The sequence below is a fragment of the Oncorhynchus kisutch genome, linkage group LG21, assembly GCF_002021735.2.
Source record: "Oncorhynchus kisutch isolate 150728-3 linkage group LG21, Okis_V2, whole genome shotgun sequence".
In the NCBI taxonomy this organism is placed as follows: Eukaryota; Metazoa; Chordata; class Actinopteri; order Salmoniformes; family Salmonidae; genus Oncorhynchus; species Oncorhynchus kisutch.
The window spans coordinates 31,353,966-31,369,261 of record NC_034194.2 but is presented as its reverse complement, the minus strand read 5'-3'; the positions used below and the strand labels follow the sequence as shown (position 1 = coordinate 31,369,261).

The 15,296-nt window shown below is 46.1% G+C and overlaps 1 protein-coding gene across 1 annotated transcript in view; it reads left to right on the top strand.

The window, feature by feature from the left end:
• LOC116356194 (uncharacterized) overlaps positions 1-3,105 on the top strand; it is a 44,622-nt gene extending 41,517 nt beyond the window's left edge. Inside the window, exons 9-13 of the mRNA XM_031800507.1 lie at positions 484-591; positions 709-737; positions 863-910; positions 1,047-1,118; positions 1,217-3,105. Coding sequence (XP_031656367.1) covers positions 484-591; positions 709-737; positions 863-910; positions 1,047-1,118; positions 1,217-1,327 — 368 coding nt within the window. The 3' untranslated portion in view covers positions 1,328-3,105. The remainder of the gene's footprint in view (positions 1-483; positions 592-708; positions 738-862; positions 911-1,046; positions 1,119-1,216) is intronic.
• The last annotated feature ends 12,191 nt before the right edge of the window (positions 3,106-15,296 follow it).

Genomic DNA, 15,296 nt, shown 5'->3' with positions numbered 1-15,296 from the left:
CCCAGAAATGTCCGGGAACTTGCAGGTGCCTTGGTGGAAGAGTGGGGTAGCATCTCACAGCAAGAACTGGCAAATCTGGTGCAGTCCATGAGGAGATGCACTTACTTTTGATTTTGACCCCCCCTTCGATCAGGGACACATTCATTCATTTCTGTTGTTCACGTCTGTGGAACTTGTTCAGTTTGTGTCTCAGATGTTAAATCTTGTTATGTTCATACAAATATTTACACATGTTAAGTTTGCTGAAAATAAACACAGTTGACAGTGAGAGAACGTTTATTTTTGCTGAGTTTATATAAAACACAGGAAATCATGTTTTTGACTGAACTGGGCCTTTAAAACGGCAACGTTTTCTCTCCACCCCACAGAAAAATTTGTATAATTGCAGGAAATGAACTTTAAAACGTAGATGTTTCTCTCCACCATCAGGAGGGGGGCCTGCTGTAAGGTCCCCCACTAACCAGACCCTTCTACCCTCTCTAGTCGTCTCAGGCTCTCAGGACCACTTCCTCATGGTGACTGTAGGAGTGGCTTTGGCAGCAGCGGTGTGTGTCACTGCTGTTGTCATCATAGTACGCAGGAGGAGAGACAGTAAGGACTTACATTTGTCTCTGAGTTTAATGGAGTGCATTAATTACACAGTAATACACGGAGACAGACAGTTGTTTCATTGAAATTCTTCTGATTTCTTTTATTTGTTCTTGTCAGTGAATCAAGTGCCAACTGATAACAGCATTGTGAGTGAACTGTGACTTAATTAACACAGTTAGTTATTTTACTTTAATAATAGTATAATACACCAAGAGTTTGCACTATAATTCTATTGTTTTTAATCTATTACATTTGTTATTAATTGATAAAGGGTCTGAATGCAGTAAACCACTCCACACCACCAACCAATGAGGACAAGGTTAGTGCATCAGCATTCTAATGGGGTTTGAAACATGATTAATATGAAACATAATTTGACCCAGTTGTTATCATGCAATCAGACTAATGTCCAGTTTAAATGATTCATGTTTCAATAACCATTTTGACCCTTGTAGAGTCAACCTGCTGACAGAATCACCTATGCCTCCATTGACCACTTCAATCAAAATCCCCCTGAGAGAGTTGATGTAAGATAAGCTACACTGAACATATTGTGATGGTATCACTCTCCCTCATACACACTGTTTAAAGGCTTTACTTTGTTGTGTGTGTGTTGTCTCTGTAGGCCCAAGGTGAAGATGCAGTGATGTATGCCTCAGTTATGCCCTATTCTGGCAGAGGGAGAGAGACAGAGAACCCTGCTGACCCCAGCTCCCTCTACTCCACTGTCAAGTAACCTCAGGGAGACAAGACATAAGGAGAGACAGAGAACCCTGCTGACCCCAGCTCCCTCTACTCCACTGTCAAGTAACCTCAGGGAGCCAAGACATTAACATGAAGACTACACTCTCTCATTCACACCCTGATTCCAGACCTGATTTGGTTCTAGGACTATACATTTTTGTGCTATTAATTAAAAGTGACAATCTGCACTAGTTACATCATTTCTGGACATATTAATTAATGATATGCACCCACTGACTCTAGAAAAATAAAACGTAGAAATGCCTCATGAGTTTAATTAAACTGTCATAACCCATCAGAACCCAAAATATATGCTTGTTTTACTCCAATGTTTGTAATCAAATGAAATGTAAACAAACACACTGTATAGCCTCAAAACATGGTTTAAACTATAATATTGATATCATGGATGGCCAGTCCTTGCATCTATAGCTCTGTCTATGAGAGTGGTTCTCCAGCCCCATCCCTCAGCTTTTCATCAAAACAATGGCGGAGAGTGTGATTGCTTAATGTTTCAACTGCTGATTGCCTCTATAAGATGTGTATATTTGATTGATGTAGACCAATGTGTTGGGAGACAGGAAAAGTGGAAGAGTTTGAGAGTCAGAAGGGTATGCTTCAGATTCAAATTCATGCTGACTCTGATAGCCTAGGCTATACAGTAACATACTGCAAATGCACATATAACATATTACTGCCCAATGTTACACACTACTATCCAGTGTGTACAACTTCTACTACAAGACCAGAGTGTGGCTACTTTGCAAGAATCTCAAATGTAAAATATTGTTTTGGTTACTACATGATTCCATATGTGGTATTTTATAGTTTTGATGTCTTCACTATTATTCTACAATGTAGAATATATTCAAAATAAGGAAAAACACTTGAATGAGTAGGTGTGTCCAAACTTCTGACTGGTATTGTATGTGAATGAGTTTGCTAAAATATCTAAAAATAGGTTTTCATTATGAGGTATTGTAAGAATAATTTGTTGTTTTTAATCCATTTTGAATTCAGGCTGTAAAAGAACAAAATGTGGAAAAGGTCAAGGGGTATGAATAATTTCTGAAGGCACTGTAGAAATACATGCTCTGTGTATTGACCAAGGTAATACATCTGACTTTGGCCCAATGCTGTACCACTCATATAATCTACCATAGAACTGAAATAGTATATTAAACAATACTAGAATAAGGTGGGGAAGATGGTCCTGCAGTTGAGGCCTTCCTCCCTGGATAGTAATAGAAAACATACAAGATTAGCAGAGGTGAGTCCAGCATGACAGAACAGTACACATCATATTTACTAACTAACTCTGTAAAGTTAAAGAGTGAAAAGTCTGTAAAGTTTTCCTCCACTGTAATCTCTAAAAGACTTGTCTCACTAGACAATAGTTCCTATGAATATGTATGGGGCTGTTTTGACGTTATCAGTCTTAGGCTGCTGATGAGTACTGATGGTTGTCCTGACAGGAATCAGAATAGTTCCATCAGAACTGTCTGAAAAACATAAATTCAAGTGATCAGAGAGCACCTTAATGTTACTGGTCTGTCAGGCTTCACTGGTGTTGAAGAGGAGACTGAAAAAGAGAAATATCTTAATGTACTGCTTATATTGCATATTACCGTAAAAACTATACTTTTGTGCAGTGAAATTTAAGCTCTGATTGATGACTTGTTCTTGGGTACTACTAGCTAGGTCAGCTGGTGTGTGAGTCTAATATGAATAATAATGGTATGAAAGTTAGTAATAAATTAGTAAATGACATGCTTGTTCTGTCCCTTTTAGAGAAAGATTGCAGACAGAGTTGACATAGTCTCTGGGACAAGATTCAGAGAGAAAAGAGGGAAGAGAAGGACAAGAAGAGAAGTGGGGCAGCAGTCTCAAATTGTGTTTCATGGACATCTTAGGTTTTTCAGGACCACTGGTCAGTGCGCGTGACACCACTTTGAATGTCCCATTCACAGCTGAAAGAGAGAGCCAGGGAGAGTCAGAGAGACAAGGAGAGAGACCAACAAGAGGTAGATGAGGAAATGGGAGAAGGAGCCAGATAGGAGGTAGAAGGACCAACTGATGAAGTAGAAGAAGAGTTAGTAGAGAGATTATAATGATAATTAAGAATGGAGGAAACAGGAGGAGGATAGATATGATATGAAGAGAGGAATGGAGACAGGAAGGACCAGGCTCAAGATAACCAGATATTCGCACCTAGAGCTCCAAACGGAGCCTAACCTGTTGTCCCACCTGTAGTCCCACCTGTAGTCCCACCCGTAGTCCCACCTGTAGTCCCACCTAGAGCTCCAACATGAGGCTCACCTGTAGTCCCACCTGTAGTCCCACCTGTAGTCCCACCTGTAGTCCCACCTAGAGCTCCAACATGAGGCTCACCTGTTGTCCCACCTGTTGTCCCACCTGTAGTCCCACCTGTAGTCCCACCTAGAGTCACACTGTCACGTTCTGACCTTAGTTCTGCTATTATATCTTTGTTTTAGTATGGTCAGGACGTGAGTTGGGTGGGTTGTCTATGTTCGTTTTTCCATAATTTGGGATTTCTGTGTTCGGCCTAGTATGGTTCTCAATCAGAGGCAGCTGTCAATCGTTGTCCCTGATTGAGAATCATACTTAGGTAGCCTGGTTTCACTTTTGAGTTGTGGTTGTTTATTTTCTGTCTTTGTGTGTGTCGCCAGACAGGACTGTTTCAGTTTTCGTTCATTCACTTTATTGTTTTGTATTTCAGTGTTCATTTTGAGTTATTAAAGATTACATCATGAACACTACGCTGCGCATTGGTCCTCCGATCCTTCTCACTACTCCTCCTCAGAATTGGAGGACGAGATCCGTTACACACACCTGTAGTCCCTCCTGTAGTCCCACCTGTAGTCTAACCTGTAGTCCCACCTGTAGTCCCACCTGTAGTCCCACCTGTAGTCTAACCAGTAGTCCCACCTGTAGTCTAACCAGTAGTCCCACCTGTAGTCTAACCAGTAGTCCCACCTGTAGTCCCAAATGTAGTCCCAACTAGAGTCCCACCTGTTGTCCCACCTGTAGTCCCACCTGTAGTCCCACCTGTAGTCTAACCAGTAGACCTACCTGTAGACCCACCTGTAGTCCCACCTGTATTCTAATCAATGGACCCACCTATATACCCACCTGTAGTCCCACCTGTAGTCTAAACAGTAGACCCACCTGTAGACCCACCTGTAGTCTCACCTGTAGTCTAACCAGTAGTCCCACCTGTAGTGCCAACTAGAGTCCCACCTGTTGTCCCACCTGTAGTCCCACCTGTAGTCCCACCTGTAGTCTAACCAGTAGACCAACCTGTAGTCCCACCTGTAGTCCCACCTGTAGTCCCACCTGTAGTCTAACCAGTAGACCCACCTGTAGACCCACCTGTAGTCCCACCTGTAGTCTAATCAGTAGACCCACCTGTAGACCCACCTGTAGTCCCACCTGTAGTCCCACCAGTAGACCCATCTAAAGTCTCACCTAGAGTCCCACCTGTAGTCCCACCTGTAGTCCCACCTTTAGTCCCACCTATATTCCCATCTGTAGTCCCACCTGTAGTCTAACCAGTAGTCCCAAAAGTAGTTCCAACTGTAGTCCCAACTAGAGTCCCACCTGTTGTCCCACCTGTAGTAGTCCCACCTGTATTCTAACCAGTTGTCCCACCTGTAGTCCCATCTGTTCCAGCCAGACTATTATCTGCCCTGGATGAGGACACAGGACCACCAGATGAGGACTGGGATTTCACTAAAACTATTGTCCCCATATTAAACAGGCTCCCCTGCAGAAAAAAGCTGCTGGGAAGCTGCAAATCCACCATCTGCTATTCAAAGTGGAATTCAATTGTACATTTTTTAAAACTCAAGTAGTGTATTCATACCCCTTGACCAAGTGTTGAATGTTATTCATGTTTATTTCTTGTTTGTTCCTCTGAAAATGAACTTTACATTTCTTTTTCAAGTGTTTTTTCTTGTATTTTATAACAGAAGTGAGAATACTGGAGAAGAGAAGAAGACAAGGTGATGGTGCTGAGTCTTCATTCAGGACACAAGTCTGTACAGATACACATATACTGCTCTACTTTAGTGTACTACACTGTACTCTCCTATCTACTCTACTCTAGTCTATCCTCTGTTATCCTGTCCTCTCTTCTCTCCTCTCTCTTCTATTCTGCCCTCTACACTTCTAAACTCTCATCTACTCTCCTCTCCTGTCCTCTCTCTACAATCCTTAATCCTCTCCTCTCCTCTCCTCTCCTCTCCTCTCCTCTCCTCTCCTCTCCTCTCCTCTCCTCTCCTCTCCTCTCCTCTCCTCTCCTCTCCTCTCCTCTCCTCTCCTCTCCTCTCCTCTCCTCTCCTCTCCTCTCCTCTCCTCTCCTCTCCTCTCCTCTCCTCTCCTCTCCTCTCCTCTCCTCTACTACTCTACTCTACTTTCTCCTCTACTCTTCTCCGCTCTACTCTCCTCTACTCTCCTGTAATCTCCTGTAATCTCCTCTTCTCTCCTGTCTCCCCTCCTCTCCTCTCTCCTCTATTCTCCATTCTTCTCTCCTCTGCTCTCCATTCCTCTCTCTTCTCTCCTATACTCTCCTCACCTCTCTGCTCTCCTCTCCTATGTCCTCTTCGCTCTGCTCTGCTCTACTCTCTCCTCTCCGCTCTTATTCTCTCCTCTCCTCTCTCTTCTCCACTCTCCACTACTCTGCTCTACTCTCTCCTCTACTCTTCACTACTCTGCTTTACTCTCTACTCTACTCTCCTCTCTCCTCCTCTCTCCTTTCCACTCTCCACTACTCTCTCCTCTAATCTTCGTTCTTCTCTACTCTCCTCTCTGCTCTACACTCCTCTCTCTTCTACTCTGCTCTCCCCTCTCTCCTCTCTCCTTTCCTCTCCTCTAATCTTTGCTCTCCCCTACTCTCCTCTCTCCTTTTCTCTCCTCTCTCATGTACTCAGTTCTACTCTACTCTCTCTTTACTCTGCTCTCCTCGCTCATCTCCTTTCTCCTATCCTCTCTTCTCTCATCACTCCTCTCCCCTCTCTCCTCTACTCTGCTGTCCCCTCTACTCTACTCTCCTCTACTCTACACTCTCTCTTCAACTCAGCTCAGCTCAGCTCTCCTCTCCTCTCCTCTCCTCTCCTCTCCTCTCCTCTCCTCTCCTCTCCTCTCCTCTCCTCTCCTCTCCTCTCCTCTCCTCTCCTCTCCTCTCCTCTCCTCTCCTCTCCTCTCCTCTCCTCTCCTCTCCTCTCCTCTCCTCTCCTCTCCTCTGCTCTGTTCTACTCTCCTCTACTCTCAACACTTCTCTCTTCTCTCCTCTACTGTCCTCTCTGCTCTCCTCTGCTCTTCTCACCTCTATTCTGCTGTCCCCCTCTCCTCTACTCTCCTCTACTCTACACTCTCTCTTCAACTCAGCTCAGCTTTCCTCTCCTCTCCTCTCCTCTCCTCTCCTCTCCTCTCCTCTCCTCTCCTCTCCTCTCCTCTCCTCTCCTCTCCTCTCCTCTCCTCTCCTCTCCTCTCCTCTCCTCTCCTCTCCTCTCCTCTCCTCTCCTCTCCTCTCCTCTCCTCTCCTCTCCTCTCCTCTCCTCTCCTCTCCTCTCCTCTCCTCTACTACTCTACTCTACTTTCTCCTCTACTCTTCTCCGCTCTACTCTCCTCTACTCTCCTGTAATCTCCTGTAATCTCCTCTTCTCTCCTGTCTCCCCTCCTCTCCTCTCTCCTCTATTCTCCATTCTTCTCTCCTCTGCTCTCCATTCCTCTCTCTTCTCTCCTATACTCTCCTCACCTCTCTGCTCTCCTCTCCTATGTCCTCTTCGCTCTGCTCTGCTCTACTCTCTCCTCTCCGCTCTTATTCTCTCCTCTCCTCTCTCTTCTCCACTCTCCACTACTCTGCTCTACTCTCTCCTCTACTCTTCACTACTCTGCTTTACTCTCTACTCTACTCTCCTCTCTCCTCCTCTCTCCTTTCCACTCTCCACTACTCTCTCCTCTAATCTTCGTTCTTCTCTCCTCTCCTCTCTGCTCTACACTCCTCTCTCCTCTACTCTGCTCTCCCCTCTCTCCTCTCTCCTTTCCTCTCCTCTAATCTTTGCTCTCCCCTACTCTCCTCTCTCCTTTTCTCTCCTCTCTCATGTACTCAGTTCTACTCTACTCTCTCTTTACTCTGCTCTCCTCGCTCATCTCCTTTCTCCTATCCTCTCTTCTCTCATCACTCCTCTCCCCTCTCTCCTCTACTCTGCTGTCCCCTCTCCTCTACTCTCCTCTACTCTACACTCTCTCTTCAACTCAGCTCAGCTTTCCTCTCCTCTCCTCTCCTCTCTCTCCTCTCCTCCTCTCCTCTCCTCTCCTCTCCTCTCCTCTCCTCTCCTCTCCTCTCCTCTCCTCTCCTCTCCTCTCCTCTCCTCTCCTCTCCTCTCCTCTCCTCTCCTCTCCTCTCCTCTCCTCCTCTGCTCTGTTCTACTCTCCTCTACTCTTTCTCTCTTCTCTCCTCTACTGTCCTCTCTGCTCTCCTCTGCTCTTCTCACCTCTATTCTGCTGTCTCATCTACTCTCCTCTCATCTCTCCTCTACTGTCCTCTCTGCTCTCCTCTCCTCTCCCCTCCTCTCCTCTCTCCGATGTTTTACTCTACTCTCCTCTACGGTCACCTCCTCTCTCCTCTCTCATCTAATCTCCTCAACTCTCCTCTACTCTGCTGTCCTCTATACTCTCCTTTACTCTACTTTGATCTCTCCTCTCTACTGCCCTTTTCTTTAATTTCCTCTCATCTCCTCTCTCTACTCCTCTCACATCCTCCTCTCTCCCCTCTCATCTACTCTCCTCTACCATCCTTTACTGTCATCTCCTCTCGCCTATCTCTTCTACTCTTCTCTGCTGTCCTCTCTACTCTCCTCTACTCTCTTCTGATCTAATCTCCTCTCTCCTCTGCCCTCTTTCCTCTCGTCTCCTCTCTCCACTACTCTCCCCTACTCTCCGCTCTCCTCTACTCTCCTCTCCTCTCTACTCTCCTCTAATCTCCTCTCTCATTTGCCCTCTTCACTCCTCTCGTCTCCTCTCTCCACCTCTCTCCCCTCCTCTCCTCTCTCCTCCACTCTCCTCTCTTCTCTCCTCTCCTCTCCTCTCCTCTCCTCTCCTCTCCTCTCCTCTCCTCTCCTCTCCTCTCCTCTCCTCTCCTCTCCTCTCCTCTCCTCTCCTCTCCTCTCCTCTCCTCTCCTCTCCTCTCCTCTCCTCTCCTCTCCTCTCCTCTCCTCTCCTCTCCTCTCCTCTCCTATGCTCTGCTCTGCTCTGTTCTTTCTCCTCTACTCTCAACACTCCTCTCATCTCTCCTCTACTGTCCTCTCTCCTCTCCTCTCCCCTCCTCTCCTCTCTCTGCTGCTTTGCTCTACTCTCCTCTACGGTCACCTCCTCTCTCCTCTCTCATCTAATCTCACAACTCTCCTCTACTCTGCTGTCCTCTATACTCTCCTTTACTCTACTCTGATCTAATCTCTTCTCTCCTCTAATCTCCTCTCTCATTTGCCCTCTTCACTCCTCTCGTCTCCTCTCTCCAACTCTCTCCCCTACTCTCCTATCTCCTCTACTCTCCTCTACTCTCCTCTCTTCTCTCCTCTCTTCTTCTATACTCTCCTATCACCCAGTAGATATGGGAGTTTTTCAAAATTGGATTTGTTTTCGAATTCTTTGTGGATCTGTGTAATCTGAGGGAAATATGTGTCTCTAATATGGTCATACATTGGGCAGGAGGTTAGGAAGTGCAGCTCAGTTTCCACCTCATTTTGTGGGCAGTGAGCACATAGCCTGTCTTCTCTTGAGAGCCATGTCTGCCTACGGCGGCCTTTCTCAATAGCAAGGCTATGCTCACTGAGTCTGTACATAGTCAAAGCTTTCCTTAATTTTGGGTCAGTCACAGTGGTCAGGTATTCTGCCGCTGTGTTTGTGTTTGTGAACAGAGCCCCAGGACCAGCTTGCTTAGGGGACTCTTCTCCAGGTTCATCTCTCTGTGGGTGATGGCTTTGTTGTGGAAGGTTTGGGAATCGCTTCCTTTTAGGTGGTTATAGAATTTAACGGCTCTTTTCTGGATTTGGATAATTAGTGGGTATCGGCCTAATTCTGCTCTGCATGCATTATTTGGTGTTCTACGTTGTACACTGAGGATATTTTTGCAGAATTTTGCGTGCAGAGTCTCAATTTGGTGTTTGTCCCATTTTGTCTCAAGTCTTGGTTGGTGAGCGGACCCCAGACCTCACAACCATAAAGGGCAATGAGCTCTATGACTGATTCAAGTATTTTTTGCCAGATCCCAATTGGTATGTTGAAATGTATGTTCCTTTTGATGGCATAGAATGCCCTTCTTGCCTTGTCTCTCAGATCGTTCACAGCTTTGTGGAAGTTACCTGTGGCGCTGATGTTTAGGCCAAGGTATGTACAGATTTCTGTGTGCTCTAGGGCAACAGTGTCTAGATGGAATTTGTATTTGTGGTCCTGGTGACTGGACCTTTTTTGGAACACCATTATTTTGGTCTTACTGAGATTTACTGTCAGGGCCCAGGTCTGACAGAATCTGTGCATAAGATCTAGGTGCTGCTGTAGGCCCTCCTTGGTTGGTGACAGAAGCACCAGATCATCAGCAAACAGCAGACATTTGACTTCGGATTCTAGTAGGGTGAGGCCGGGTGCTGCAGACTTTTCTAGTGCCCGCGCCAATCCGTTGATATATATGTTGAAGAGGGTGGGGCTTAAGCTGCATCCCTGTCTAACCCCACGACCCTGTGTGAAGAAATGTGTTTGTTTTTTGCTAATTTTAAGCGCACACTTGTTGTTTGTATACATGGATTTTATAATGTCGGATGTTTTACCCCCAACACCACTTTCCATCAGTTTGTATAGCAGACCCTCATGCCAAATTGAGTCGAAGGCTTTTCTGAAATCAACAAAGCATGAGAAGACTTTGCCTTTGTTTTGGTTTGTTTGGTTGTCAATTAGGGTGTGCAGGGTGAATACATGGTCTGTTGTACGGTAATTTGGTAAAAAGCCAATTTGACATTTGCTCAGTACATTGTTTTCATTGAGGAAGTGTACGAGTCTGCTGTTAATGATAATGCAGAGGATTTTCCCAAGGTTACGGTTGACGCATATTCCACGTTAGTTATTGGGATCAAATTTGTCTCCACTTTTGTGGATTGGGGTGATCTGTCCTTGGTTCCAAATATTGGGGAAGATGCCAGAGCTAAGGATGATGTTAAAGAGTTTTAGTATAGCCAATTGGAATTTGTTGTCTGTATATTTGATCATTTAATTGAGGATACCATCAACACCACAGGCCTTTTTGGGTTGGAGGGTTTTTATTTTGTCCTGTAACTCATTCAATGTAATTTGACCTCTTCTCTCGTCTCGTCTCGTCTCGTCTCGTCTCGTCTCGTCTCGTCTCGTCTCCTCTCCTCTCCTCTCCTCTCCTCTCCTCTCCTCTCCTCTCCTCTCCTCTCCTCTCCTCTCCTCTCCTCTCCTCTCCTCTCCTCTCCTCTCCTCTCCTCTCCTATGCTGCTCTACTCTCTCCTCTACTCGCCTCTCCTCTCCTCACCTCTATTTTGCTGTCTCCTCTCCTTTCACATCCTCTCCCCTCTCCACTACTCTCCACTACTCTCCTCTCGTCTCCTCTGCTCTCCTCTCTCTTCTATGCTGCTCTCCTCTCCTCTCCTCTTCTCTCCTCTCCTCTCCTCCACTCTCTTCTACTCTACTGTCATCTCCTCTCTCCTCTCCTCTCTTCTCTTCTCTTCTCTTCTCTCCTCTACTCTTCCCTCCTCTCTCCTCTCTCCGCTCCTCTCCTCTCCACTACCCTCCTCTCTCTTCATCTCTGCTCTACTTCCTCTAATCTCTTCACTCCTCCTTCCTCCTCTTCTCTCCTCCCCCCTCTCTCCTCTCCTCTCCTCTCCTTTCTGGTCTCCTCTTCTCTCCTCTATCCTCTCTGCTCTACTCTCCTCTCTCCTCTTGTCTCCTCTTTCCACTCCTCTCTGGTCTCCTCTTCTCTCCCCTCTCCTCTACTCTCCTCTAATCTGCTGTCCACTCTACTCTGTTGTCCTCTCTACTCTCCTCTGCGCTCCACTCTCCTCTGTCCTCTCCTCTGCTCTCATCTCCTCTCTCCACTCTCCTCTTCTCTCTCCTCTTCACTACTTTGCTCTGCTCTGCTGTCCTCTCTAATCTCCTCTCCTCTCCTCTGCTCTGCTCTGCTCTGCTCTCCCTTGCTCTCCTCTCCTCTCCTATCCTCTCCTCTTCTCTCAACCTCTGCTCTACTCTGCTCTGCTGTCCTATCTACTCTGCTCTGCTCTGCTCTTATCTCCTCTCTCCACCTGCCCTCTCCTCTCCACTACTCTACGCTCTTCTCTCTTCTTCTCTGTTCTCTTCTCCTCTCTCTGCCATACTCACCTCTCTTCTATGCTGCTCTACTCTCCTCTCTCAACTACTTTCCGCTCTCCTGTACTCTACTGTGATCTCCTCTCCTCTACTCACCTCTCCTCTCTCCTCCACTCTACTCTCGTCTCCTCTACTGTCATCTCCTCTCCTCTACTCTCCTCTCTCCTCTACTCTCCTCTAATCTCCTCTCCTCTACTCTCCTCTACTCTCTACTCTCCTCTACACTCATCTACTCTCCTCTCTGATCTAATCTATCCCCTCCTCTCCCCTCTCCTCTACTCTGCTGTTCACTGCCCTCTCAACTCCTCTCTCTTTTACTCTGCTCTCCTTCTCTTCACTACTGTCATCTCCTCTCTCCTCTCTCCTCTCCTCTCTCGAATCTCCTCTCCTCTCTCCTTTTCTTTGCTCTCCTTCTCTACACTACTGTCATCTCCTCTCTCCTCTCCTCTCCTCTCCTCTCTGTCATCTCCTCTCTCATCTACTGTACTCTACTGTCATCTCCTCTCTCCTGTCTCATCTACTCTACTCTACTGTCATCTCCTCTCTCCTTTCCTCTTTCATCTACTCTCCTCTAAACCTTCCTCTACTCTCCTCCGTTCTCCTCTCCTCTCCTCTCCTCTCCTCTCCTCTCCTCTCCTCTCCTCTCCTCTCCTCCTCTCCTCTCCTCTCCTCTCCTCTCCTCTCCTCTCCTCTCCTCTCCTCTCCTCTCCTCTCCTCTCCTCTCCTCTCCTCTCCTCTCCTCTCCTCTCCTCTCCTCTCCTCTCCTCTCCTCTCCTCTCCTCTCCTCTCCTCTCCTCTCCTCTCCTCTCCTCTCCTCTCCTCTCCTCTCCTCTCCTCTACTCTACTCTACTCTACTCTACTCTACTCACTCTACTCCACTCTCCTCTACTCCACTCTGCTGTACTCTCTACTCTACTCTGCTCCTCTCTCCTCTCCTCTCTCCTATACTCTGCCCTCTCCTCTGCTCTCTCCTATACACTCTCCCCCCCTCTACTCTAATCTCCTCTCTATTCTGCCCTCTCCTCTCCACTACTCTCCCTTCCTCTCTGTTCCTCTCTCCTCTACACTCCTCTCTCCTCTACTCTCCCCTGCTGTCCTTTCTACACTCCTCTACTTTGCTCTAATCTCTCCTCTCCCCTCCTCTCCTCTCTCCCCCTCTCCTCCTCTCCTCTGCCCTCTCCTCTCCCATCCTCTCCTCTCTCCTCTGCTCTCCTCTGCTGCCCTCTCTACTCCACTCTGCTGTACTCTCTACTCTTCTCTCCTATACTCTACTCTGCTGTCCTCTATTCTCTACCCTTCTCTCCTCTGCCCTCTCCTTCTGTCTCCCTTACTCTCCGCTCTCCTCTCCTCTTCGCTCCTGCCCTCTCCTCTGCTGTCCTCTCTACTCTCCTCTACTTTGCTCTAATCTCCTCTCTCCTCTCGTGTCCTCTCTCCACTACTCTCCTCTTCTCTCCACCTCTCTCCCTTCCTCTCTGCTCTCCCCCTCTCCTCTCAAATCAAATCAAATCAAATGTTATTTGTCACATACACATGGTTAGCAGATGTTAGTGCGAGTGTAGCGAAATGCTTGTGCTTCTAGTTCCGACAATGCAGTAATAACCAACAAGTAATCTAGCTAACAATTCCAAAACGACTACCTTATAGACACAAGTGTAAGGGGATAAAGAATATGTACATAATATATATGAATGAGTGATGGTACAGAGCTCCCCTGCTGTCCTCTCTACTCTCCTCTACATCTGCTCTGCTCTCCTCTCTCTTCTACACTTCTCTCTCCACCACTCTCCTCTCTTCTCTACTCTACTCTCCTCTCTTTTCATCTCCTCCACTCTCTTCTGTCTACTCTCCTCTCTTATCCTCTCCTCTCCTCTCATTACCTATTTCTCTCTCTGCTCAGCAACAGAAAAAACAGAAGTGGTCTGAGCTGAAATAACCGCTGAAAGAAGGACCAGTTGCAGACATAGACATACTTATTATTATGTTTATGTACATCATTTACTGCAGTTACACTCCAAAAACAGGTTGTAACTAGAAAGAGGACAGCTATTGACGGAAGTGACTTTTCTTAGCAGGTTAGGACATAATTTAAGATAAACCTAACCCCCTTCCCAAACGTATCCTAATTCTCCTACACTACTGCTAACCTGCTATGTACGTTCTCCTAACCTGCTACGAGAAATGTATTTCCATCCATAGCTGTATACCATCTAGTAATACCATCTAGTAAAACCCCCAAAACAGTGTCTCTATGTCAACTCCCATACAAACAGTACAGTCCACTGTTCCCACGGTATCTTTGTGTTGTTTTCTACTTCTTTGAAGGTGTGAAATGATCAGCTGTGTTATTTTTAGGGTGAAGTAATATTATGTGGTAAAATGAAAAGACAACCCATCACTATGACTTATTTCTCTCTCTCTCTACTCAGTCTCAGAAAAACAGAAGTGGTCTGAGCTGAAATAACCACTGAAAGAAGGACCAGTTGCAGATATAGACATTAATATTCATTATTCTGTGTATATCTACATCATTGCTTGTAGTTACATTCACCTCTCTAACATTTGAAATTCACTCATCTGTCCTTTTTAATACTGATTCTTTACAAACACAGTTATGTGCTGCTACAATAAGCTGGTAAGAGGAATATACCCTGGTATTACAGGAACGTGATTGGATGTCCACTTCCGTCCTTGACAGGTTTAGAACATATTGGTACATATGTGGAAACATACATACAATGTGATGTCATACACAAACAGGTAGAATCTGCCTTAATATACGGACAGTGGGTCATCAAAGTCACACAACAAATAGACACCACCAAATCAATAAATAGTCATATTAAATGTCTTTAGTGATGGAGAAAAGCATTTGCATAGTTTGAGAGCGCTTGTCAAGAATGATCTGTGGTGTCTGGTAGTGCAGTGTGTTACATTGAACTCCTCAGATCATACTGTTACTGTGTAGGGGTTAGACACTTGTTCAGAGGACTGGTGGTTGTGCAGGAGCACTTTGAAGGCCTTGGGAGGGAGTTGTAGGAAGTGCCAATGATGTGGCAGCAGCATCTCTGATTGACTTCCAATCCTGGAGAGAGAAGAGACTTGATTACACTGATATGTTCATGTTGACGTGTTAACTATGTCACTTGACTATGTCATTTGACTTATTTGGGTTAGGTTTGCCTGGTTGTCCTCGTCTCATCGCACTCTAGCGACTCCTGTGGCGAACCGGGAGCAATGCAGGCTGCCACGGTCACCATGTGTACAGTGTTTCCTCCAACACATTGGTGAACATTGTGTCAAGAAGAAGTGTGGCTTGGCAGGGTCGTGTTTCGTAGGACGCATAGAAAGAAGAAAAGAAAGCATCAGAGAATGAATCTAGTACTGAAAGCATAAGCTATAGCTACAGTAGCTAGCACTGCAGTGTATAAAATGTGGTGAGTAGGGGACTCAAAGAGAGAGAAGAACAATAGTTGAACAGTTTAGAACAAAATAATTTCTTTAAAATGAAGGAGATGCGAGAGAGAGAGAGAGAGAGAGAGAGAGAGAGAGAGAGAGCTATATTT